This window comes from Streptopelia decaocto (genome assembly GCF_964273445.1).
Source record: "Streptopelia decaocto genome assembly, chromosome: 2".
In the NCBI taxonomy this organism is placed as follows: Eukaryota; Metazoa; Chordata; class Aves; order Columbiformes; family Columbidae; genus Streptopelia; species Streptopelia decaocto.
Window position 1 is genome coordinate 30,316,810 of NC_138655.1, and position 27,674 is coordinate 30,344,483.

Here is a 27,674-nt window from a genome sequence, read left to right on the forward strand (position 1 = left end):
CTGTCCTCAAAACTACCACAAAGTAAATATTTAACTTATTAAGCTACTGCCTGTGTTATCGCCCATACCCCTACAATGATAAGACACTATTTGCATTTTCTAGCTTGATACCCACTATTATAGCAAGAGATGCTTTTACAACACCCAAGAAAGCATGCAGATCACTTTTCAATGAAATCCATTTAAAACTGTAATTGATTTTAACAGGCACCAAAAAGCTTTCAGGCTGTTTTGGGGTCCTGAGACGTGTCTGATCAGTCAACCTCACTTTCACAATCAGAGAGTTAACACACTGTTGCAGATGGCTAACTACACAGAAACACTCTTCTTATCCAGGTAGAGCTTCTTCTTACATAAGTTAACCAAAAGATTGAACAGAAAGATATAAATTAAAAATCCAGGTGCTAAACTGAAAGGCAGCAGTGGCTTGGAAAGATATTCCCATTTTCTTGGCTGGAGAACAAATAACATTTTTTTTCTAAAGGCTTTTGATATTTAGTTGTGTAATTGCAAGTGGTTTTGCTTTTTTGTTTTGTTTAGGTTTCTTTAGGAAAAAACAGTTTTGTCAAATGAACATGTCATTAGCCCAGAGCAGGGCTCCAAGAAGAAAGCATTGGCATGCTGAAGGACAGGGGCAATATCGGTCTCCCCAACACTCAGGACACGTGGGACAGGCAGGGTGTGGAAGAGCCCTGGAGCCAGGGGGCTCCTGTCTTTGGAGAAGGGAGCAAGCACACAAGCCTGGATCCAGCATCACTGCCTGGAGCCGGTACCGTGGGTGTCGCTGGGTCTCCAGCCACCTCCAGGGCTTCTCCATCTCCCACCTCATGTCCACCAGCCCAGGGCAATACCAGTGGGGAGCCAGGGCACCTGGGCAGAGACAGCCCCCTGCTCTGTTCCAGCTGCATGTCATCCATCAGTCGCATCCCGGGGACACCTTGGGTGCCCAGTGGCACAACACAGCCACTGCTGCTGGCAAAGCCAGGCCCAGACATGGTGCAAGCTCCTTCAAGCATAGGCACTGAGGCCCGTAGTCTTTTTATAATAGAATCGCAGAATCATTTCAGTTGGAAGAGACCCTCAGGATCATCATGTCCAACCATAACCTAACCTAACTCTAGCACTAAACCATGTCCCTAAGAACCTCATCTAAACACCTTTCAAACACCTCCAGGGATGGTCACTCCACCACTTCCCTGGGCAGCCTGTTACAATGCCTGACAACCCTTTCTGTGAATAATTTTTTCCTAATAGCCGAACTAAACCTCCCCTGGCACAACTTGAGGCTATTTCCTCTCCTCCTATCACTTGATACTTGGGAAAAGAGACCAACACCCTCCATGCTACAACTTCCTTTCAGGTAGTTGCAGACAACAATAAGGTCTCCCCTCAGCCTCCTTCTCTCCAGGCTGAACAGCCCCAGTTCCCTCAAATGCTCCTCATCAGACTTGTGCTCCAGGCCCTTCACCAGCTTCGTCACCCTCCTCTGCACTCTCTCTAGTATTTCAATGTTCTTCTTATGATGAGGGGCCCAAAACAGAACACAGTATTCCAGGTGTGGCCTCACAAGTGCTGAGTACAGTGGCACAGTCACTCCTCTAGTACTGCTGGCCACACTGTTCCTGATACAAGCCAGGATGATGTTGGCTTTTTTGAAAAATGGTTAAAATAAAAAAAGCATTTGCTGGGGCTGCTGGAGGGAGAGGGAGGTTTCTAAATCCCCGGTGGCTCAGCCCTTGCTGCAGGGCTTGGAAGCCGCCCAGAAATGGGCAGGGGCTCTGGGCTGTCCTGCTGCTGCGCGTGTCCTGGCCAGTGCACCCTCCAGAGAACACAGGAGGCTGAAATGCCTAAGCAGGATTTTTGGGTCGCCTGCCTCCATGCAATCCTTCTGTACTGGCATCGGCCCAGCCACAGCTGCTTTCCCACAGGCTCCTCCAGAGCCGAGGTCCAGCAGCCACATCCAGCGCCCAGGACTACACCCAGCCCTGCCGAGCGCTGCTTTGGGTGCAGCATCTCTGTCTGTGGGGCTGGAGATTCCTCCTGTGTCCACACACAGCCATGTCCCCAAGTGCCGGCTTGCTGACAGGGATTGTCAGTTCCCAGTTTAGCCCTCCTGTGGGCTTTGCTCCTTTCCCTTCCCAGCCGAGCAATGCCTGCATGGCACTGCAGCGAGGAGTGACATGGTGGAAATGGTGTCTCCTGTTTAGTAGGTTTCCACAGAAAACAACATGTTTTCTGTCACGTGTCGACTAAAGCACCAGTATGTGTCACACAGGACAGATATTGCTTCACAGCAGTGTCTCAAGAGTTCAGCCTACAAAGGGTCTCCACAGCATCTCCTAAATGTGGCACACAGGCAAGAAAGAACCTGCTCTGCTCTTGCTTCCTTGGATGCCATGGCTACAAACAATTAACTAGGTACTAATCACCTCAGTCACTGATATTTAAATTTAATTTAATTTGAACAGCAGGAGAACAGGTTTGAAAAATCAGAGTAAAACAAAAAAAAATGTTTGGCCACTTGTATGGCCAGAAGAAAAAGGAGCTAAACTTAAATAGGCTTTTTCCAAAACAACTCTCAGTTTGAATGAGTTCAACAAAAGCACACCTCCAAAGAGGCAAAATGTTCCTTTCTACATAGTAGTTGCCTTTTATATTAAAACAAAAACAAACCACACAACAGACAAACAAACAAAACAGAACAAAACAAGACAACCTCAGTTTCTGGTACTACCATAAATTCTGACCAAAAAAAAAAAAAAAGACTGGCTAAGCCTGGGTGGTTTTACTTTGGTTACAATCACAATAAATATTTTGTAAACTTGCTTGTATTCCCTTCAGCTTTGTGCTATAAAAACATCACTCTTGTGGGTTGCGGCCCCACCCTTAGATTATTTCAGAGCCTTTGAACTCAAAAACATATTAAAAAAAGCAAGTGGAGAATTAATGCTATTTGTATTGCTTAGAGGCAGAGATCTGGTTGAAACTGCAGTCTCACTGCAGTTTTAGCTGCCTAAGCTACAAAATGCAATATTAATGAAAAAAAAAAAAAATGGGGGATTAATTTCTCAGTCTTAAAAGCACTGTTGTGAGGAAAGCAAACACAATTTCCATGCCATCAAATTCCTCATTTTCTAACTTTCACAAGCTAACTAAAAATGAATATTTGCTTGAATTCGAGAGATCAAATGAATAATACACAGAGAAACAAGTGTCATGGGAAAACAGAGTGAGTCTTACAATTTTTTCTAATAAGAAATGAGATCAGAGACACCTCTTTCCAGGTGTAGCCATTCTGAAAAGTCAAAAAAAGTTACAAAGAACACTTACTGGATAAGCTGAGCCAAAGGACTAGGAATTGCTGCTAGTCTTACAGCCTCAGTTTAGTGGAAAAAATCAAGCACATGCCAGTTATGTGGAAGGATTACTGATACATGGTGGCAGCTCTTCTTTCATCCCTAAGCTGACATTGTTAGTTCTACTCCTGTTTTGTATCAGGAATGAGATGACAAAATGTCATCATGATCTTTGGTACTGATCCAGAAAACCAGAAGTAACCTGAAGGCTTCAGGTATGGACAGTGAAGTTGAGAAGCTGCCTCTGCAGCTCCCAGTCAAACCACGGTGTCTGGAAAAGCAATACAGACAGTTTTACCTTCTCTCTACAGATGCAGGATCCACTGCTGTGAGTGTATCACTTTTCCACAGCACCTTTAAGATAAAATTTCTGTTTGACGTGGAAGGCAATGTGTTAAGGAATATGCTGCTTTCAGACTGGAAGAAATCTCTCCTGCCCAACTTTTGTGGAATTTGTGAAGGCAGATGAAAGTTATTAGGAACAAGAGAAGCATTTAGTGAGGCAAAAATTGGACTTTGAAGAAACCTACTGAAAGTTTTACACGTGACACACCTACATTGTAAATGACATTTTTCCTTCACGGAGGAACACACAATTCAGTAATTCAGCCCCCTCTACCATAACGCATTAGAAGCCAGCACTGCTTGTCCATTCATCCAAAAGTGCACATTCTCAGAAACCGGGAACTGTGCAGTTCGTAGTGGGCTGCCTGGATGATAATTGTAAGCTGTTTCCTTCTGATCCCACTTAATTAATTAATACAGCTCTGGAGATGGTGGTAATCATAAATTTATAGTGTTTTCCAATAGCAAAATTAGTCTTCACCAAAATTTACCGGAAGGCAATACCTGGGATGTGCAGGTTACCTGGGGACAGCTGCGCCTCTTGTAAGACCCTGGCTACCAAATGCTATTGAGTTTTATTATGCCTAGAGGAGCATTGGACAGACTGCACTTGATAAGCTCTCGTGACATATCACTTCCACCATAACTATTCCTGACTACAAAACCTCCAGCCCTCTCTGGGTAAACTGTTCTCTGGAGGGAAGAGTGAGAAGCTGTTACTTCTGGGTTTTGGGCCCTGCTCAGCCAATGCAAATGAAGATATTTCTTATACAGCATTCTACCTGCTGCCCTGAATAACAACAAATAAAATCTGGATGTATGTCAACAGGGTCACCACCCTGGACTTTTCACGACCCAACTAGAACAAAGCTATGGCTGACCTGCCGTGCTGCTGGTGGTAGTCCTGCTTCGAGCAGCAGGTTGGACTCAATGACCTCCAGAAGTTCATCCAACACTTGTATGAAGCTGTGAAGTGTGTATAAAAGCCTTAAGCATTTAGAATGTGCAGGCTTACATTTGAGATACAATTGTTTTGCAACTGAACAAAGAAGGCTGTATTTAAGCCAGTGTTATTCTATTGGCATGCCCAGGACTTCTGATGACACATATTGTTGTACATTGTGCTTCTGGAGCTTCCCTATCCATTCAATGGATTGCAGAGGTCTTGATTTCAAAATAGGAAAATGGAACATCAACAAGTCAGTATGGTCCCTCCCATGCAAGAAGGGTGCAATTAGCTTCATTCACCTGCCTGACCTGAAAACAGAGGACCACATTATCACAGGAGCTGCTGACAGTGGTTAAAGCTTGGAAGAGGAACTTCCAGTATCTTGCAAACAGCACAAAGTCTTCAAAAGAGAGCAAATCAATTACTCAACATAGATTAAGTGGCCTACTTTATTCCACTGGATAAAAAATGTTTTGAAGTATGTAAGAATTGTAATACTTCCATTATGTTTTGATTAATTTCACATGGGTGGATCGTTTCCTCTGAAGTGCTAACAATGGCAACAGCCTGATCAGGTCTGAAAGGAAAAAATGGTAGTCAGGATCCTTTCCATGTTAAAGGTTTCACTTTCAGAGCAGTTTTGGGGCTCAAAGGGCCTCAGCACCTGAGGGAGCTGCTGTGAGATGTTGCATCAGTGGCAACTGCGAGGTGGTGCTGAACAATGGGGACTTCCAGGAAAGCTGTAAAGATAAAACTCCCTTGTTTTTTTCAGGATTTGATTCTGAGGGACAAAAAACTGGCCACATGCATTTCTGTGTGGGCCACATTAATATTGTAGTGAGTGTGGGGGCAAAGAATATCGTTTAAAGTGGAGCTAATGAAGGTGTGGGGGTTTTTTGCATAATTTTAATCAAAATTAGTGGAAGGAAGTGATTAGCATACTTTTAAAAATGCATTAGTGAGTTTATCTCCTGCTTATAGCCTTTTTTCTCAAATGCTTCTATGACCCCATTATTTTAGTGTGTTGAGTATTCCAATAAATGCCTGTCAGGTAGAGAAGTATTATCATGATGTCTTTCAGATGAGAAAGAAAAGCACAGAGGTTAAAGTCAGATATTAAAAGACACATAAGGACATGGCTTTGAAGATCTATGTATAAGTAATTGTATTTGCTCCAAGCTATATAGGAGATTAGTGTCAGTGTCTTGTAGTCCTGCTCACTAACCATACTAATAGAATTCTCTCTGTTAGTTATTGCTCAACAAATGCACGTAATTAGGTGACCCTCAAGAGTTAAAAACACTTGCTCATTTGACTGTTAATATATTAATAATAATTTAGACCTGTCAAAGTCATGTGCCATAGTCCTCTGGTTTAATCTGAGATTAATATTATAGTAAATAACAATGTTCCAGCAATACTTTTTTTTTCCTGGGTGTTTCCCGTGTTCATAGACTAAAAGGGGTCAAACCTCCTCACATCAAGATTTATGAAAATATAATTTCAATTTTTAACCAGATACAAAGCCAGCTGGGATATGACTGATTTCTAAATAACAGAGGAAGAAGAAGAAACTTGTGCTGAAAAACCTAGCATGATCATGTTTTTTTCTATTATTCAGTAGACAGAGAAAACATGTTGACAGAAATGTGTGATTTAATAAGGAAAATAACTTCCTCTGTACTTTTTGACTTAATTGAAATCATCAGCATCACTGGGCATGGAATGTAATTTTGCTCTTGCATACAAAGTTGCTCTATTTATAGTCGGTTTTCATTTTTGTGCAATTTGCTTGCAACAGGAAATATGCTAGCAATGCATTGACAAATCAATATGTAACATTAACTTGGCTCTTTTTCAGTAAATGATTCTGCTCTAAAAGCCAATGGGAAAACTGTGAACAAACTTAACACTGTATCATTCCCCAGGGCAAAAGCTAAGAGTGTTTCAGACTCCACAGAATTCAGAGCATAGACTAAATATTTCTCAAATTACATAGAATTTAACTGACCCATCATTTAGATTATCTTTATACCAGTTTTCATCACCTCTTTACAGCAGGCTCAAGGATTTGCCTGTCTGACATTTCCCTGACTGGCCCCTGTTGCTAAAACATTTTTAATTTTCCACCTACGATATAATTTAATATTAATTCTTGATTGCAGATATTGATTTACTTATTTTCAAATCAAGTCTTAAAAAAAAAAAAAAAAATCTCATTTAACAGCTGTCCTCAGTGGAAATATTACATTTTAAAGCTAATAAAGTGTAGTCCGTTTAGCTAATCTACCAGTTCATCAACCAGCCATTCTTTCTGAGTCCTCTTTATCTGTGTTTCCATGTACCAGTACATGCTCATTATCTATCTTTTTTTTCTGTGCCATTTTCTTTATTTCACTCTCACTTGTATTCCAAAGCAGGTTTTACTTCTTATAGTTTCCCCATCCACCAAAGCAAGAGCCAGCGCAAATGCACTGTGACAAGGTCTTAGAAGAACAGACGTGCTTCTGAAAACTCAGTGACCGTAGGTGTCAGCTGAACCTAAATTTGACCTTGATGCCTCATTAAGATTTGATACAATCCTCTGAGCTAAACATTGTCTAGACCCTGCACCGATGTCCATCTTAACATCAACTTCATAGATCGCTTCTGATGTGTGGGTATGATATCCCACGTGTGGTATTCCAGCATGAAAGACAACACAGGATCACCAATCATTTAGGCCTGAAGAGACTTTGGAAGGTCGCCATCCACCCTCCTGCTCAAAGCAGGGGAAGCTCTGCATTCAGGCGGCTCAGGTCTTTCCCCCGTCTTGCCATCAAAATCTCCAGACGCAGGGATCTGAGAGTTCTCTGGGCAATCTCTGACACTGCACGGCTGTCCTCAGGAGGGGAAGTATTTTTCTTTATATCCAGTCAGACATTCTCCCATTTCAGCTTAAGACCATTGCATCCTATTATCCTATCATGAAGTCACCCTTTTCTTGGTAATCTCCTCATAAGTATTTCAAGGCTGCGCTTAGGTGCTCCCTAAACCTTCTCATCTCCAGGCTAAACGTGCTCCAGTGGGTTAGGAAGTGCACTAGCTGTGGGATTCAACTCACTTAAATGTTGTCATCTAAAACTTGGGTATCTCAGACAGACTCGTTGTCTAGGGTGACCTCACCAATGGAGAAAGAGAGAAGCATGGTCTGAGGAGAATATCCTTCTTGAAAATAGTTGTGCAAGGGAGGTATGATGAACACACCCTGGCAAATGTTGGAGATAAGACAAGAGCTGACAAGACAAAGAGCCCAACTACTGAGCTAAAAGCAGAGCACTAACTTCCAAACGCAAACTACGGGTGCAACGAATCTTGCCGTCAGGGACATAGACTGTTTCTCGTGGTCTTTGCTATGTTTGTGTGGCACTGGCCAAGAAACAGCACCTCTCCCTTCTTTGTTTCCTCTCTTTTAGAAGAAGAGAGCTATGACTGACCTGAGCGTTTTGACAAGTGGCTTGATTTTCACATACTAAAAGTGCCAGAAGAATGGGAAGGGCACTGGCCCAGCATGAATTACTGGGCAGCAAATATAATCCTTTTAAGTGGCACACCCCAGTGGTAACAAAATGTAACATTCTGGCACTTGGGGTTTTTTGTGGGGGTTTTTGTGGGTTTTTTTTCGTTGCTGTTGTTTGTTTTTGGGGTTTTTTTTTGGTTGTTTGGTTTTTGTTTTTGTTTTTCAGTTATTGTTTCTGGTTGGTAAATAGAGGAAACATCCCTAAAAAGACCGGGCCCTATAAAGAGAGATAGATTTCTGCCTGGAAAATGCCTGTTCTGCACAGAGAGCTGGCCTACAAAAGCCTTTCCTTGTTACAAAGTTGTTCTGAAAATATATGTAAAACCAGAAGAAAGCTGGCACCTCCTTAATCTTATCTTTGTAATTACACCTATTATGGTTCAGGACACACCTTGATTTGAATACAAGTAAAGTTGGAAATCTTTCTGAATCAATCTGATTTTTTTATGTTGTAAGTGTTGTAAGAAAATGATTCAACACTGTAATTACCACTGCGCATAATTGATTGTATTTGTTTACATGGTAGGTTATTAAGAAAACATTATCTGGAAGGGACCTCTACCTTTAAGCACAATTTAGATTATTTCAGTAATATACCAAATATAATGTCATAAATGTGCAGCAGGTGGCTACTTAATAATAGTTAGTAACATTCAGCATTCATTCTAAATTGTGCATTTAGGACCAAATCAGCTGTCTTGCATGACTGATTAATTTGACTGATAGTGCACTGTATGGCATGACTAATAGGCATTATGCAGTTTTATTAAGCAATAACTCACAGCTATACAGTGATGCCAATCTTTATCTTTGAAATATTATTTTACAAAAGGAGTGAATGGTCTTTGCGTCTCTCAGGGTGATGTATTCTATTCCAGGAGTGGTGCAGTACTCTTCAGTGCTTAAATTCGCCATCTGGTATAGCCCAAAGCCATTATGCTCCCATCTTGCCAGCTTAAAATGACAATACGATCGGCCACTCCAGACTTCTAACGCTGTCTGTTTGAATGTCATGCAGTAATACCATATTAGATTGAGCCGCTAACTGCATGTAATATTTTAGATTTCTGTGAATGAAACTGTGCTGATCTTGAAGAAGACATTTTAAATAGATGTAAAACAAGGGAAGCCACATTTCTGAGTATGCTCAGAACAGACCCATGGGAGCATTAAAACCTTTCAGCAAGCCTGTCTCCCACACATCTCTTTTCATGCTCTCAAACCAATTAAAACGCTAAAAGAGTTGAAATCAGCGATGTGGCAGACAAGGCCATTGACACACAGTTCACAGAATTTTTTTGAAATGGATGAGAAGGGGCTTACAGGGTTTGGGGAGGGGAGAAATAAAGGGCAGCCAGGTCCTCCTGCGCTACCATAGCACCTTCAGCTGCAAGATACTGACTGATCTTGTAGTTTATAATACCAGCAGCAGGTTTGTCACCTGGCTCATATTCATACGCAGCCCTTTTGCCACATTCTTCTCTGTGATCATCTCCTCCCACTCTTGTGCCTTGATCCAGCTGAAGACCCGGCTGCTGTAAGCAGGTGTCACTGGGAAGCTGCAAAGGTTTGTGGCCGCCATGGGACTCAGCTGTACTGAGGGCCCAAATGGGAAGATTTGGGTTTCCCACCTTTTAGATAGAAGATATTCTCTTGTGCTGTTTGTTCAGTGCACAGTATGATGGTGCACTGAGCCATGCCTTGAAGAGTAGCAAAAGGGCACATAGTGTATATGTACGTAGATGTACTGTGTGGTGGTGGACTGCTGGAGGGGTGCTTTTTGGAAAAAAAGTACACTTGGAAATGGAAACGCCTGCCTGCAATTAAAATAAAATAAATAAAATAAAATAAAATAAAATAAAATAAAATAAAATAAAATAAAATAAAATAAAATAAAATAAAATAAAATAATAAAATGTGAGTTTGCAGGGTTAAGGGAAAAAAATTAAAAAAAATACATTTTGTAACATTTGAAAAACTGAAATATCATCTTTAGAAAAGATGCATGTCTCAGGATCCTGTGAAGTCAACTAGTGGTGTACTATGGGTCCCCTTGGGGAACTGTGAATATATCCTCCCAGCTAATGTAAAACTCATACTGCTAGGCAAGAATGATTGATTAGTTTATATACAGACAGACGGCAACAGGAGTGGGAAGAAGAGGAAGATATGTCTCCTTAGTGGCACGGATTACTCAGTTTTAGTTTGAAAATAATCTATATTTAACCTGATGATTGTTCTGTTTGTTAACCATAAGCTTTTCTCAGGGTGGAGCTCTTTCTGCCTTTTACTTCTACACACCCTGTTTCACCAGTATATTTCCTTGCGTTAGATACAGTCTGTTGATCTTTCGGATCATGTCCCATTTATCAGTTTTCTATGGTTAACTGAATTAAGGCCCTTCAATGACAGACATAACCCTCTTGTATGCTAAATTGTTTGCCATGGAACTCTATGGACCTATTCTGTAAGCACCAGCTTGATGGATCTGGGTTTTTTTCGTTACATCCAGCAGCTCCCACATTTACAGTAAATCTAAGCCCCAATTATTGGACCACTCAATAAAAATGAGGAAAATATCACGATCTCTGGGATAATATTAGAGGATTTTATAGTTTAGATGTGAGTACTTGTGACACCTAGTGGTTCTGGCAGAAAAATGCTAACATTTTAGAGGAAAAGGAAGTAGTGGGTGAGTTGGGGTAAGGAAGGAGGGATTCAATATCACCTACTGGAAGATGGTTGCTGCAGTAACCTGAGAAAACACAGAGTTGGGCAAATTCTTTGCCTGGTGATGTGGCACACCTGCCTGAGGCAGCCACCCTTTGTAGCCCATCACGTAGGCAATGGAAAAGTTCAACTCTATTAAATACCTCTGGGTGGGGTGGGGTGGGATGAGGTGATTATAGGTGTTTGGGTAAGGTGGTCAGGCAATTGCCCAAATCCTCTTTGTGAAACAGGAGGTGAGCACAGGAGCTGAGTGATGGCATCAACCTGACATCAAAAGAACAACTTAAAGGCACACCTGGCATGGAGCAAGGCTATTCCTTCAGGCAATTCCACATGATAAAAAAAAAAAAAGTGTTATAACCAGTTCATTGCTGGCTCTTTACAAAGTCATCCTTTAAATGTGATGCTTCAACAATGTCCTATCACCCAAGGCTTTTCCTACATTCAACAGAAAAAATGTGTCTATTTCTCAAGCCGTGGACTCAGATCTTAAGTGGTCTGAACTGCTCTGTGAAGAAGCCTGTTTTAATACCCTGACAAGACCTCTTGAAACGTATGAACTTCGTAAAAAGACAAGACCCCTGATGCATAGCAAGCCCATTGGGAGTCATAGTTAGGTGCAGTGACCAGGCAGCAGAAGCTGTGCTGGCTGGGAGCTCGCACCTGGCGAGGAACAACCTGTTTGCTGTTGTGGGGCACAGCTCTTCGCCAGCTACCCAAGCTAGCGACCCAAGCATGCAGAATCTCAACAGCCTCCTAAGTTGGAGGCTCTTGGAAGGAAACTGCTTTTGATGGTAGGGATAGCAACATCCAATGGCTTATAGCTGTCTCTAAAAGAAATTGAAACTGTGGAGTGCAACATAATGCAAAACTCTCTCAGAGACAGGTATTCACAATTAATTAATAAGAGTACCTATTTCTATCCAGTTGTCCATTAACACAAAATGCCTGTCTGAAGATCTGTAACAGGGATAACACAAACCAAAAACAATTTACTGCATAACTAAACATTTTTGCACAGCTAGATAACAGATCTATTAAAGCACAGCTTGTAAGCATGCAGTCACAGACATATATATACATATGCATAGCTTGTGATACAGTTAGTGTGACTCATGAACTGGAGTACGTGGTGTGATTCACAGAACTCCTCTGAGATTTGTTGGGTGATGGGTATGCTGTGTACCTCCTACTGCATCGTGGCTTCAGGTGTCCTGGTTCACCACTGTATGTCTCTGGAAGACAACAAAGTATGTTTGCGGAGGACTTGGCAGTTTACTCCTCAAACTCTGCCCCCTGGCATTTCCTGGTCACATCTGCCCTTCTTCACTGCCATGGCAGGAGCAAAGCACCTCAGCTGGGGGAGGTTTGGTGAGATGCGTCTCTTACCCCACAGTGTGCCACAGCTGTTCTAACTCCTGACAGATGCTATTGCTGGGTTTGTCCCCAATGAAGGGACAAAGCTCAAATCACAGTAACTGCATGATTTAAGTCTAGAAGAAGTATGTGAACAAAAGATCCTGTGTCACCCACAAAGCTGCTCTCAAACTTTGCAGGTGGTCATTTTGCATGGACTGCTTAGCTGTAGTTGCTTGTCTAGCAGACCATTGTTAGATGTCCCTTTGCAGAGAGTTGTAAGAGAAATAAATATATTTTGTGAGAGTGCTGCTTCTACAATGGTAGGAAGAAAACTGACCTCCTCTAGTAACCAAGGTGTGAGCTGTGTGCCATCAGAGACAGGAGTAAATATTTCTCATATGGAAAAGTAATACATCTGGTGGTGGAAGTGAAACTATTCAGGATTTGCTGAAGAATAATCTCTGTTTCTTCATGCCAACCCTAAACAGCATAACTGCAGCTAAAAATGGAAACTGGATTGATTCATTCCACTCAGTACTATAGTCCCATTTTCCCATGTGAACCCTCAGGCTTGCAAGGAAGCTGAGAAATGATGACCTGTTGGGTCAGCAGAGAAGCAGGGTCATTTCGTAGGGCACAGCACCACCAGCCACCAGGTCAGCCTCAGCATGATGCCATGATAGATCTTGAATGCAACTATACTCTGCCTTATATAAACCCAGAGTAAACAGAACCTGGAGAAACAATCAGTTTGATAGTAAGACCTTATCAGTCCCTGCTCATTGTCAACAGTGCAGAGAGCAGAACAGCTGCCAGAGTTGTCTCACATGCACATGAAGAGCCTGTAGGAAAGGTGGAAGCAAAGCCATGGAGTGAAAAACTCTTAAGAGATGGAGTTGCCAAGACAGGAATTGTCCATTTTTTGAGAACGACAAGAAGAAAAAGACCTCAATCGGGATACCGGCACCTACATCGACTTAGGAGATAGAGGCCAGGGACAAACTGCAACAACGGAAGAGTCCTATCATTTTTCTTAAATATGTGAAGAATATTCCTAAGGAAGGATGTGGAATCTCCATTAGTGAAATGTTTTTAAAATAGCTTGACTGCTGTTTCTCAGGGTCAGCACAGACACAATTGATTCAGCTTTGGGATAGAAGAAGGAATTAAATGACTGGTGAAAGAGTCTTCCTGCTCTATTTCATATTGTTTTTCTGTGATATCCTTCTTTGAGATATAAGTGGAATGAAGAACAGTGCTTACAGTATCACCTTGATCTCTCCCTTGCAATCTCAAATATGGATTGTCAAAATGAAAGAAAGAATGAAAAAGAAAAAGGAAAAGATAGAGGAAAAGGGGGGGGGGAGGGGGGAAGGAAATGGAAAGAGAAAAAAGGGAAAAGGAAAGGAAAAGGGGAAAAGATAAAGAAATAAAGTAAGAAAGAGCAAGCTAATTTACAAAGCATACATGAAACTAGAAAAAGGGTTAGTTCCGGATCTTCCCACGAAAGAGTAAAATTAATTCTTTGACTTGTTGCACTGTTATATCTGAGCTCTGTGCCTGAGTCCATTCAGCTTTAAGCTTGTGTTTCAGTATCCGCACTAAATCTAGTATACGGAACTAGGACACAAATACCCATAAAGAACCGTATAGAAATTCCTTTTTTACTGAAGTAGGAATATTACCTACTAAAGGGCTAATGAAAAAGGAAAGTTTAATGAATTCCACTAAATTCATCATGTCACAGAATGGAAAAAAGAAGCCTCCTAAACCTCCTGCTAAGAACATGAGCAAAGTTCAGACTCCTTTTGAAGACGACTTTTACTGTGTGAAATACTAGCCCTAGCTTCACCAAAGGATAAAGAGGGGACAGAAAAGTATGCTGTGGTTGCTTACCAGTTCTTCACAATTGCTTTCTTTTGCACAGGAACAGTAAGTATATTTTTTACTTCTAGGGGCCATTGGGTATTTTTGGATCTGTGTTTGGATGAGAACTGTTTGGTTGGCCAAATCAGGCACTGACATTAGATGAGCCAATAACTTCCAAGGTAAATCAGAACTCTCAAGGAGCGCAGTTTTATTTGGTAGAAAGGTAAACTCATAGAAATAGAGGTTATGCTGCTCTGCCCTACAAGAACTGTGCTTGTGAAATGCACCTATTAGATGTAAATCACATGAGAGAACCTGCAGTGGTTCTTCTTAGTTTGGGCATCAAGAACAATTGTGTTAATAAAATCATAGTCTTATTCATGTAATCTATTATTTTCAAATTATATCCTGAAATTACATCAAATTACACACAAGCACATCTTTCAAAAGCAACAGGGAAAGTAATGAGAGTTATCTTGTGTAAAATAATTCACAATTCCCCTGGTAATGTAAGCGCTATACAAAAAGTGAATGTAGCTTTTCCAGATTTGTGTTGTATCCACACAACTAACAGTAATACTGTCACGTTTTCCTTTTTCTCACTGATATAACTACATGTAACTTAATATCCAAAGAAAGCTGGTCTGCTTAGTAAGTAGCTGGCTTACATTAAATTAATTTAAAGACTTGCAAGGACAACACCTCATTGTATAGGGTAGTCAAAAACTAATTACTACCTTCTCTTCAGCAATATGAAATAACTGTACAGGCATGATTGACAATATTGTACAACACGTTTTCTTGGTGTTTTCTTCAAAAGATGTCCCAATAAGCATTAAACTAAAATAATTACACTGGATCCTAAACATTGTGGGTTTTTTCTTGATTATGTCATCACAATATTGATGAAGTTAACAGTGAAATGTTATTTTAAGATGCAACCGAATATCCTTCCTACTAAAATCTGTTGATACTATTCAAGGCCAATAAACCACGTAAGGGAAATGTTTTCTCGATGATAATATAAATAAACAAGAATAACACCACAAGAATTCAATATATTTCATTCTCTACTCATTTCCACACATTACTCTTGGGTTTTATTCCAAGATTAAGACAGTGAGCATAATAAAAACATCCCAGCAATGGTGATCTCTCCTTTGTGTTGTAGATATTAGCCACATCAACTATCAGAATCAATAAATAAACATGTTAATAAATCAAACTTAACTTGCTGCTCAGATTGTGTTCCCAGTGAACTTTTTTATCACCACAAGTCTTATAAACAGCAAGGAAGAAAATTTTATAATCTAATTTTACAGGGTCAGTAACATGTCTTAAAATAATTCATTAATTCTTGGTCTCTATTACCTTTCAGTTACTAAAGCCTGATCCAACCTTACTGAAGTAATGCAAGGCTTTCCATTGATATAAAAAGCTGTCGCTTCATAAGATACCATCAGTGCCTCTGTAATAAATGCGCTTAGCTCTTGATCTTCGCAGGACTACAGCTCAGAAATTCAGCTCAGTATCTTTCAGCCTCAAAGCAGTGGTTACCTCCCCTGTAAAATCTATAGAAGAAATTACGGAAAAGTGCCATGCATGTCCTGAAATGTAAAGCTGTGAGTACAACAGAACCAGAGAAAAATTTGGATTTTCTGTTTAAGAAAATAGCTGATCACAGTGGAACAAAGACATAGCTGACAAGAAGAGTTATCAGCTGGGAAAAGGGCAAATTCCAGTAGACGTCTGGACAACCTCTCACACAAACGGTGCTTTTACTCACAAGGAAGCATGTCCAGCCAGTCCCAAATGAGTCACCATCTACATGAATAGGAGCTGTGGCTGATGACTTGAGTTTGCAGAACTTTGTCTAAGGTTTTATAAGTATTCCACAGGGTCTGGTACACTTTACGATCTAAGGATAGATAATGTTTCAGTTTTGTATTTTCTTTAACAGCAAAACTTCTCTGGAGAGACATATATTCCCAGAGCTATTATTTTGGACATATTACAACAATATGTTTAACTTGAATTGTTCCTTCCCTCTCCTCTACAGATCAAATGAGGAAAAACAAGTTGAGAAGCTTTTACAAATTGTGTCTTAAACACTGACCAAAAGGGAAGGATGTAATTGACTAACTTTCTAAAGCAATGTATTTATGACAGATGAGAGTAACTTACTGGCAAAAGATATAGATTATGAGGGAAAATCTAAGAACTCTGTAAATTAAGCTAGCAACAAGACAGAAACCAGTGCAAATTGAGCTACAAACTTTCAAGTTCCATCTTGAAACCTGAGTTCCAGTTCTATCCAGATATGATCAAACTTGTTCCAGGTCTGTAGAGCTCTAGCTGACAGACAAAGAAAGAGATCTTTTCAGATTAAGTTGTTTACTTATCTGATTATCATAAATCACATTCAGAAAATAATAACACTGTCACTATTAAAAAAACTCTATCCAGCAGAGAATTGCTTTGTGGGAAGGCACATATCTACTTTCCTGGGTCAGGGTTATACTGATTAAATACTGGAAAAAATTCTGCTTAAAACCATTTCAGCTCAAGCACATGAACAAATACATGTGGGATGAGATAAATCTGGGGCTAATATAGCTTAGACATATACTGCTTTAAAATCAGGCTTTCAAGATGGTTGCCATGGATAACATTGCATGTAGTTAGGGAGAAAAGCTGTGTACTTGGCTTTCTTCATTCCCTCAGTGCTGAAAAACAAACAGTGTGGGGGAAGGGAAAAAAAAAAAAAAAAGAGGGAGAGAGAAAGACAAGATGCAGCTACATTTATTCTAATCTTTCTTAATCCCTGTTCCAGTAATCACACCAGCTGGGTGCTCAGAATCTGAATCCAAGAGACCTGATAATTTTAAATGTAATAGAAAAAAAAAAGAAGAAGAATCTTTATGAAGAAAGGGAACATCTAGAGGGATAATGTGTAGGCTCAGATAAGCATGAACTGTGTTGTGCATGACAAGGGGAAAGGGAACTGAGGATGTTAAGGCACACAGGCATCTATGATTTCTGTTTCAATTGGTTCGTTTCCTGTCTTCCGTTGCAATTTTCAGAAAAGCAGCCACCGGTTAAGCTGGTTAAACAGAAGAATCATATTCCATGAACTGTTCAAAAAGAATAGGATTATTCAAACAATGCCCCTGTTAAAGATGTGCAGCTTGAATTTTCACTCTGCATCTCACCAAGAGAAAAAAAAAAATGTAAAATATAGAAACATCCCATTTTCTGAACTTCATTTATATGCAATTGAACCTGTAGAAAGCAAGGTGGTTTAGGAGAATGAGTGGAGATGAGACAACAGAAAGCACAGAAAGAAAATCCCAGTATCAGTTACTGCTTTACACATTTTGGAAAGGGTAAATACTAGTGATATTTTGCTTTAATTGCACTCTGCAATAGAATAGGAATAATTCCTACCCCTCTGCTTCACTGGACTACTCACGGAATTAAATTTCAAAGCCATAAAAAGGCCTGGATGTAATTTCTAGAGCAAGGAGTTGGTTCGAATTTCCTTCAGCTCAACTTTCCACATACCCAAAGAACCCTTGTACTCCAAGAATTTCCAGAAACTCCCTCTCACGGACTGTCTGGTCTCAGTTCAAGGTTGCTGTTGAGGTCATATTTGATTTCAAATTTGCTGGTCACCATAGAGGACTATACCTCATGGCCCCAGGAGATATCAAGACATAGACTGAGAATGTCCCTGGGGTGTGCAGCAGCAATGAACCACCAGCCCACCCTGAAAATGACACCGAGCCCCTTGATTTTCTGTTGGACACTTGCACTGCACAGTGAGCTGACCTGCATCCTCATGCCTTTTCTGAAGGTAGATTCACTGATTTCAAGCATGAATTCCAAAGGGAACCAGATGCTACGTGTGAGGGACCAAATGCCCAGTCCTAGATAAGTAGTATGCATGGTCCTCAGGGTGAGATATACGTCTTCTGGTGTTTCGCTTCGAAGTGTACATCTGTGATTAATGAAAAATGTATCATTTATTTGAAGTTTCAACTATAATATTGGGATTCAGTAGATTTTTGCAGGACATTATCTGATTCTGGATTGCACTTATTGCTGAAACCCTACATTTCTTCTGAAACTATAATGGACTTCAGCTGTAAATACCTCCAGAATATAATTAAGATAATCTGGTAGAGGGAATTGATTGAAATGTTTTTGCTGGAAAGGAAACCAAATTCACTCTTGGGAGCGGGGTCTCTAATAGTGTTTCCTTTTCCTCTGAAATAATAGTATGAAGTAAAACCATTCTGGGAAGTATCAACAAAATCTTAATTTGATATACAAGTGTTGAAAAGCCAAAGCTGGAAGGAGAACCATGGGACACAAATGTGTTTACACAGATGCTGGATTGTCTCCAAAACCTATGAAAATAGTGCTAAAGCCTCCCAGGTCTGAACAATGGGACTGAAATGAGGCATCAAAGAATAATTCATATATGTTAACTTGCTCCCACCCACTAGCACACTGTGTGGGATTTTTTTCCCCTACAAACACAAATGATCAAGGCAGTGCAAAGGGTTTCTGATCCATTCATTGTGTTAGTACGTACTCGGGCAAGGAAGGAGCCACCAACAAAGGTTTGATTGGTGCTGGCCTGCACTACTGCTTTTGTTTTTGTAAAGAAAAAAGTGAGTAGAATATAAGACCTTTAGAAGGCAGGTCCATCATAGAAATGAGTTTAACTCAAGAATTTTTGCATGAAATCTGCAGAAATCTGAGCTGGGGACTGGCCCTCTGACAACCAGCTCAGGCATGGACTGACGCCCCAGGCTGAGCTGAAATGGGGCTCCCGGGCTCTTGGGCAGGGATCGGGGGAACCCTCGTGGCCAAGGCCCCTTGACAACCTGAAAAATCCTTATAGGATACTTATTTTCAGTATCTGACTTTAATAAGAGATACTTTGAATTGACTGCTTTATAGAAGTAGATACATTTGTTTATTGTTTGTACTCACTAGAATCAACAATACTAGATTTTTATGTTCTAACCTGGAAAAGAAGAAGAAAAAAAAAAAAGAGTGCTTATTCGATGATTCATTTTCATTTTGTATGTTTGTGTCTCACAGTTAATATTACCCAAGTAGCCACTGACAGAGCAAAACTATCTCTCTACACTTGACCTCCACCCTTGAAGAAATAATCACTGCCCTTTTTTAGGACTGCTGACAGCTAACAGTGGGACCATAACCTCAGAAAAATGAGAGATTTCCCATAATTGACTTTGTTTTATAAAAAACTTTGATCTGAAGTGCATGCGTGAGGTAGGAAAGGGAGAGGAAGAGGAAAAGCCAGTATTAATTGCAGAGAGTGCAGGCAGAGTGGGATAACAACGTTGAAATAAATCATATAACCAAACCATAACAGGAAAATCTTTGATAGTCTGAACATTGTATAGAGACAGTACGCTCTCCCGAAAGCATGTTGCCATTTCATTAGTGTTTCTGGAAAGCTCAGATGAGACATTTCCCTAATGTGGTAGAATATCAGATCTAAATTGCTAAACAACTTCATTTTCTACTCCTTTACTCCAATTCATCACCAAAACAAACAAAAAACCAAACCAAGACAACACGCCCCAAACAAACAAACAAACAGAACCCCATACCCCCTCTTCTGTGGAAACAGCAAAACTACACCATTTGAGAGGACAGAGGTCTTTATAAAGATATAAATTGGTCACTGCTCATGACTTTAAATGAACATGTGTTGGAATGGATATGGAAGCTGCTGCTCTTTGATCAAGTTTTACTTGCACCTTCAGTTTGCTGAACATGGTTCTTTGATCCCTCCAAAATTTTTTCAAAAACATGCATTAAAATGTCACAACAAAACTTGTCCCCTTACTTCATAATTCTGCAGCATTATAAAGCAAGCAGTGCTGTCTGGATAATGCATATTTTCTTCTTTTTCAGTTGTTTTTGAAGTCTTACTTTCCACTATATTATGTGATATGTTAAACTACAGAGAGTTCTTCAAATCTCAGGACAATTGGTCATTTTACACTGTTGAGAACATTGTGTATATACACTTGGTGAAGAGTAAAACTTTTGGTTTATATAATAACAAACAGAAGGAATTTGGAAACTAATTCTATTTTCAAGTGTTGGGCATCATAAATCTTGGCTTGCAGTGCTATAAAACAATTGTCTTTTTAAGTATGTGGTCTAATCTAACATAAACAGATTGCATATATGGTAGCTCTGGGTCACCGTACATTTACATTGAGGATACCAGCAACATTCGGTTGAAGCTAACATCAAAATAAAGCAAATAAATATGTGAGCCTAAGTAGTTCTGGAGATTTAGCTCTAAAGAATTCCAGTTTCCTGTTGATATGCATCTTACCGTTGGTCAATTTTTGTGTTTAAGATAACTTTTTACATGTGCCAAGAGGGCTTATAATGTTTTCCTTCCATTTAATGTCAGTGTGTCACTTCCATGTGCAGTCTTTCCATCATCAAGGCACTTTAATGGCCTATCTCCTTCATCAGGCTGGCTATTTTCATTACATTTGTGAAAGAATACTTATCTTTGGGACTTTTAGCCTCTGCTTCACATGTAGCTGAAATCAGAGATCACACATACCAAAGTTTATAAGCCTTGTTTCTAAAGGAAATTGCTCTAAGAAGATACTCTTCTGCCTTGAGTTTTACAAGAAGTGATCTCATTGTAATCAAAACAGATATCCTATAAAAGACATTGGAATCTTTTTCCATTCAAATGAGAGATAAACAATTAACACTACCCAGTATCAGAAGAGTAAATACACAGCAGTAAGTGATACACCAGTGACCACAAAGAAGGCAAAATGTCCCACTTATAACAGTAATGTTGTTTCTTTTAGGAGAGAGGAAGGATTTCCATATCATGCCATGGATTGTTGCACTCATTCTCCTGCTACTATTCAGTGTATTTCTGATCATAAACTTATCAGGTTCCTCATCAGTTCAGTTTGTTTTCTCTGTTTTTTTCTATGGGGAGATTCTCTCCCCTAATAACAAACAAAAACACACACCACCCTGTTTCTAATATCATGTCCAAGAAAACTGTGTAGATCTTCAAGGTTCACATTAGATTCAGGAAAAATACTAAATGAAAGTGATACGAAGATTGGCCAACACAAAAAGGTGACGTTAGGGGCCAGGAAAAACACTTTCATACAGATCGCAAAACAAACAAACAAACAAACAAACCCAAACAACCACCAACACAAGAAGTATGTTCCAGCTGTAATTCTTCATAAACACTCAGGAAATCATGAAAATGATAAATGGTGCAAAATTATGGGACAAGTCATTTTACATGTTTAGTAGGATGAACATAAAGAACAGATTTTTCTGCTATTAAGGGTAAGCTCAATAATATGATACATGCACTGAGCAGCTAAAATATCAATAGAGTTAAAGTAGCAACAGATTCTGTAGCGACTGATGCTGCAAACTGGAAGTGTGTGACAGCATCATCCCCCATGCTACTGAATTTGATAGAAATCTCCCCCTCATCTGTTGCCAAACAGTTTCACTTTTAGGATATATTTATCTGGTGTGAAAGAAATTCACTTAAACCTTTTTAATTTTGTCTGATCTGACATCTCTTCCGAAGAATAACAACATCATAGGCTCATTTCCCAGACAGTGTAAAAGAAATACTCGAGACACTTATATTTCTGATTATTTATTATGGCACTTTAAAGCATATAAACTCAATTTCTAGGTGTTTCAAGCTAGTTTAAAAACAAAATAAAACAAAATAAAATGAGGCTTTAAGTTTTAGGCAGTATTTCAGCAATTTTGGTTAAGAATTTTTAGAATGTTACTAGACAGGAAACAAGAATTCTGCTATGAAAACAAAGAATCTTCTCAAAATAAGGCTTTCTTTCAGCAAAGCATGTACATGTTTGCTTAAGTTTATCATGTCCACTGGCTCACCAGTATATATTTTTCCAAATAAGAAATCTGTGGGTTTGAAACACAAAGAAAAAGAAACCAGCTCCTGAAAACACATTCCCCTACTTAAATACCAATAAAGTTTCTCTCTTATTTATACCCACCCAATTATATTTACTTTGTAACATGCAAGTTTAAAATAACTCTAGAACCAGAACTCTGACCATTTTTTTCTATTCCAGATATTATTGCCTTAGCAATTAAGGATGCTGGTCAAAATCCAGCTTGCTATTAATTTTTCATTGCCATGTATCGCATTACCTTGAACGGAAGGCAGTTTGTAGTAGAGCCTAAAACTAAACTGAGTTTTTGTAAAACCTCACTTTAAAGTTCCACTATAGTAACAACATTTCCACTCCATATATTTGACGACTTTATTTAATGGCCTCATAAGTTCAGAATAGTTACATAATAGTTACATCACGGCTTTCAAAAAGGATTGCACTCAGCTACTCAGTCCATTGAAATACTAGAAAACAGGGAAAAGGAAAATACGGAGTGTAAAGGAGCTCTGTCCATTGAACTGAGTTGTTTGTAGCAAGTTCATACTGAACATGAACACATCCTCATGCTTTCTGGTAGACTCTAACACACTTGACGCCATTCATGTCACATTCCTAGAAGATAAAGAGATGGATTTAGTAATTTGCCTCAGTACAAACTATAAGGAAAAAGATTTTTTGGAGCTACTTTTCAGGCTACTGGCCAGCAGCACTCAGGGATCAGAAGCGGGACTGAACTTACCACCACCAATTGTCCATTCACTAGTTTCCGTGTTATTATGGTCTTCTTGCCATCCCATTCCTGCTCCTGAACCAATGACCCATCATCTTTTAGGCTGACAAGAGTCTGAAAAAAAAGAATCCAAACATCAATATTTTACCCATGACATTTGATGGAGGCCAAGGCTTTCCAACACCTAATTCCACAGGAAAAACTCCCACCGCAGCTCACTCAATAGTAATTTTGCCATTGACTTCTACAAAGCCAGGGTATTATCTTAAATATTTTATTGATCCTCTTCTTGCATTACCTCACCACGTGTTCACTCACTGCTCTGACACATTCCTGCATCATCAGGCAGACCTGATGGTCAGACAGCATGCATTATTTCCATTAACAAGAGCAGAGGATGTTTTCTGTTCATCTCTTTGTACTTGAGCTTTGAGCTTTTGTGTAACTTTTATCTGATCTTGCAAGAATAGATGAATCGCCAGTGTGTGGCTGGTTGGGGGGAGAGATACACAGAGACCGCTCACACAAGGAAATGAGAGAGACATATTTGAGGGTTTCTTTGTGTTTAACCTCCATATTGACTGATATTCTCCCTGCTTGGTGCAGGGAGAAGCTCTTTGCCTTCTAAAACTGGAGATTAGGGACTGTGATTCACATGTGTGCCTTGTGTGCCTGTTATCCCACTGCACACTGAACCAGGCTCCCTTGTTATGTGAATACGAGGCTGAGCGGAACGGTTAACCCTAGGGCTGAACTGCCTCCGATTAAACATCAATGGGATTTTTTCCACAGGCTCCAAATGAAGTGACATTTGGCTTCCACAGGGATTTAGAGGTCTGTTAGTTTTACTAACACAACAGTTCTGCTACAAATTGAAAACAACTGAATACACAAGACATCATTGGCTTCAGCATTTTCCTTCTGCTTTGGAAGTTGCTTTAATCCACAAAAGGAAAAAAAAAGTTTCAATGAAACAGAGACAGCTGTTCATCAAATAAAGCATTGTTAGTGTGGATGACAAAAATTGTTTTTAAATAGTGTCTGCATCTGTAAAACACCAGAAGAATTGTGCTTTTTCAAAGGAAAGTCTAATATACTGACCTGAGTTTTCCTGCCATCTAATGTATTTTCCTCAAATTTCTCACCAATCTTGAAGCTGAACTGTGAAGTTTTGAAGGTGCTTTCTGTTTTTACAGTGACTGCATCCCCATCCTTAGTAATGTACACATCTGGTTTGGCCATGCTTCCCATTTTTCTCATGGCCATACCCACACCTGTAAGGCGAAAGGCACAGAGTGTCACAAAGTCAGATAAAAACCCTAAGGCTTAGGGCCACACAAGAATTCAAATACCTCATTCCCATCTAATTAGGCACTTAAGTACGCTTGAGAATGAAAGCTCAAGAGCCACAGAGAAAGAGGATGTTTTAAATTATCCACTGATGAGGAAGGAAAAAAGCTTGTTTTGCGGGGTGATTCTTTTACTTCCTCAGAGAGCTGAAGTTAAATCTATTTTGCCCTCTAGAGGACTCCCAGAATTCCCAAAACTCAGCACTGAATTTTTACAAACAGAAATAAACAATAAACAGTAAAACAAACATAAAAGCTTAAACTAACATAAAATTATTCCCATTAAGTTCTGAACACTTTAAAAATTCTACAGATGGTTTTTAATTGACAGATTAATCCACCTGCATATCTATTTCAACTTAATCAAGAAATACTCTTCCATCACTCTGTACACAATCGCAAATATGCAATTTTTAATATAAGCTCATTTTCTACATCCTGTATCCAAAGTATAGACCTGTGAATCAGAAAAATGCTATCGCCCAAAATAGTGCTCACGGACAACTTATACACACAGACACACACACAAATAAAAGGACTGTGAGAGAAAAGAGCTTTGTGAATGGCTGAAAATTCATCATCTAGAGACAGCAGCCCTCAAAACTCTTCAGCAAAAAAGATTCACCCTGCCTCAGCCCCTGTGTGCACTGTTTGAGTGGTCTTTTTGACCTTGAGTGTTTTTGACCTGAAGGATGAAGACACGAATACAAGGGTGGTCAAGCAACAAACGAGAGTCCACCAAACTGGAAAGCACAGATCTGAACCAAGAACTGATAAGCAACCAAATCAAGCAGAAAGTGTCGCCAAGTCAGTGAGTGTCTGGGCTCTGCAGCTGGCGTAGGTGGAACATGTCAGGTAACAGCACAGCTCTTCCCTGCAGTGTACAGGGCACGTGGGTGAGGGCTGAATCCACAGAGCAAAGATTACAGTTTCCTTGGAAAATATTTCCTTTGGTGGAAATAACAGACTACTTCCCAGCTGCTGCTTGTCCAGACTCAACTGAGATTCCAGGATTGAGCCTTAAGTTTGAGACTGCAGAGCGAAAAAACAGTTCTACTCAGTCCAGCTTTTCTGAGAAGAACTGGAAATTTTTGTCACAGTGAGCCCCCCCCCACCCCTTTGTTGTTGAGTGGTCCATAATAATAAGGGAGTTATCTGATCAGCTATGCCTTGGGATCCAACTAAACAGAGACAAGCTGCTTATGTTTTCCATATGGCAAGGAGTGAAATTCAAACTTCTTTGTCCTCGAGTGATTTTATACAGACTGAGCAGAATCTGCAGAATCTCATTTATGGTGCATCAATAGGATCAAAGGCAGAAAGTTTCCTAAGTAGTCAGCAAGGGTGAGATCCAAAAAAAGGACTGCCTCCTAAAATGTGACTTGGAGTAGATATAATCGCCTAAATTGTAATTGTAAAAAGGAAACATGACTGGTTTAATATTGCCGTCTAAAAACAAACAACACTCTCTTGCTGCCTACACATGGGAGGCGCTCTGCAGTTGCAGCATTTAATTTCTACTTTGAAGTTGCAACTTGACACATACCTAGCACCGCAGCATCCTAATCCATGGCTGAACTGAACTTAAAATTCTTTAATTTCCTCCACCAAAGTCTCCAAAGAGGTTCAGTCTAGCAGGCTTTCTCACATCATAGCTATTGCATATTGAGAGGCCATGCACAAAATGAAATTACAGCCACCACTGTCTGCAGAGCGTAAATGCAGTGATGCCTTTTGTATTTTACATGAAAAGCACAAGACCTAAATTCCTTTCTCTCTTCCCTCCGAAGACATTCAAGGCCACATCCTCCACTTATCAAAAAGTATCCTAGCTTTCAGCAAGGTGTTAATTGCAGAAACATAATAGCTCCTGGGCTACAGGGACATTGTAAAGTGTCTGTCACCTGTTGGCCAGGGTGCTCAGGTGGTAAATCTGAGCTTGCAGAGGAGGCTCCTGGTGCTAGGTCTGTTCTTGATTCAGTAATTCTGTGTTACAAAATCTAGGGCAACCTGGATATGGGGATAACAACCCTGACATAAGGGTGGTACCCACGGGAGGATACAAACAGCCTCTGGCGGTGCAGCCAGCTGTCAGTTACCCACGGGCAGTTGATCCAATCTGGCTTTCTCGTGAGGAGACACCCAAGGTGACTTCCCGGGAGAGCAGCCCAGGTCAGCAGGTCTGTGTGTGGCGGCCCCGGGCGGTGTGAGCCCGGCTCAGCCCTGCCAGCAACACCGCTGTGCGGCCTCCATCATCCCCGCCGCCCCCACCCAGCCGGGGCAGCGCCGACCCGGCTCCACCGCGCCGGTCCCACCGCCCCGGGCTGCCCCGGCTCCCCGCCCGGGGCATCACCCAAGAGGGAGGAGCAGACTGGCTTAATCGCAGCCGGGCTGCTGGCACCGGCTGATAATCCGGGGTGCTACCGGCGGGAGGGGCCGGCTGGGCAGCAGCGAAGGCGCAGCACGGGGAGGTGGGAATGTGCCGGCTGGTACCGGCACCTGCATCCCAGCAATTACGGTGCAAAAAGGGTCGCCGACATCTTTAGGACGCGGAGCAGGAGGCGGCAGCTACTCCGGGGGAAAGGTCTGCTCCCGCCGGCGCCCCCTCCCCGGCGCCGAGAGGGCGCGGAGCCCCCAGTGCGGCAGCCCGGAGCACCGCGGCATCACCCTGTGTACATTCCTATGAAGCCTCATCTAGGTGTTCCTGCTCCGGCAGGGGGATCGGACTAGATGATCTTTCGAGGTCCCTTCCAATCCCTAACATTCTGTGATTCTGTGATCACCCTCGCAGCCGCGCCCCGCAGCTCACGGCCGGGCCCAGCTCCGGGGCCGCGCCCGCCGCGGACCTTGGACAGAGCCTCGCCGGCCGGCGGCGACAGCACGACCCGGCGGCGGCCGCGCCGGGGGCAGCATCCCCGACAACCCGGGGCGGAGAGCCGCCGTCTGCTTACCCAGCTCCTTCATATACTCCTCGAAGCCCTCGCTGGAGACGAGGCACCATTTGCCTAAAAACGCATCCACGGCCATGGCGGCGCTGGGGCTGAGGCTGGCGGTGTCCCTGGGAAAGCGCGGAGGCAGGAGGACGGGCTTCAGTGGGGCCGCAGCCGCCTTTATAGCGTGGCCGGCGACATGTGCTGCCGGAGACAGCCAATGGGGCGCCCGCCGCGCCCCGGCCCCTTCCCCGCCGAGCCCCCGCCCGGCGAGTCCCGCCCGCGGCGGCGGCAAGAGTGGGCACGCCGCGCTGCCGCCCGCACACACACACACACACACACGCACACGCACACACACACCCGAAAACACACAGACACACGGTGTCTACAGCCCGGCCCGCCTTTCCCCGGGCCGGTGGGACACTGTCAGAGCCATCCTGCCAGAGAAGTGGGAGCCTTAACGCTTCTTCGGACAGAAACACCTGTGGGGTCCAAAAC

General features: G+C 41.4%; 1 protein-coding gene across 1 annotated transcript; it reads right to left on the minus strand.

Moving 5' to 3' along the window:
- Window positions 1-21,874: 21,874 nt before the first annotated feature.
- On the minus strand, window positions 21,875-27,351 carry LOC309436566 (fatty acid-binding protein 5). The gene is made up of 4 exons (XM_082045839.1): window positions 27,198-27,351; window positions 23,999-24,171; window positions 22,907-23,011; window positions 21,875-22,779 (listed from the first exon to the last, which is right to left on the minus strand). Exons 1-4 carry the CDS (start codon window positions 27,271-27,273, stop codon window positions 22,729-22,731), a joined length of 405 nt encoding a protein of 134 aa, XP_081901965.1. The 5' UTR covers window positions 27,274-27,351; the 3' UTR covers window positions 21,875-22,728.
- Between the last annotated feature and the right edge of the window lie 323 nt (window positions 27,352-27,674).

Bases quoted from the DNA above. Each gene is read 5' to 3' on its own strand.
- LOC309436566 (XM_082045839.1), bottom strand. From the start codon at position 27,273: ATGGCCGTGGATGCGTTTTTAGGCAAATGGTGCCTCGTCTCCAGCGAG. The intron at 23,012-23,998 runs GTCAGTATATTA...CTTTTTTTTCAG, and splicing joins TAGATGGCAGGAAAACTCAG to ACTCTTGTCAGCCTAAAAGA. The intron at 22,780-22,906 runs GTAAGTTCAGTC...TTTATCTTCTAG, and splicing joins TGAATGGACAATTGGTGGTG to GAATGTGACATGAATGGCGT.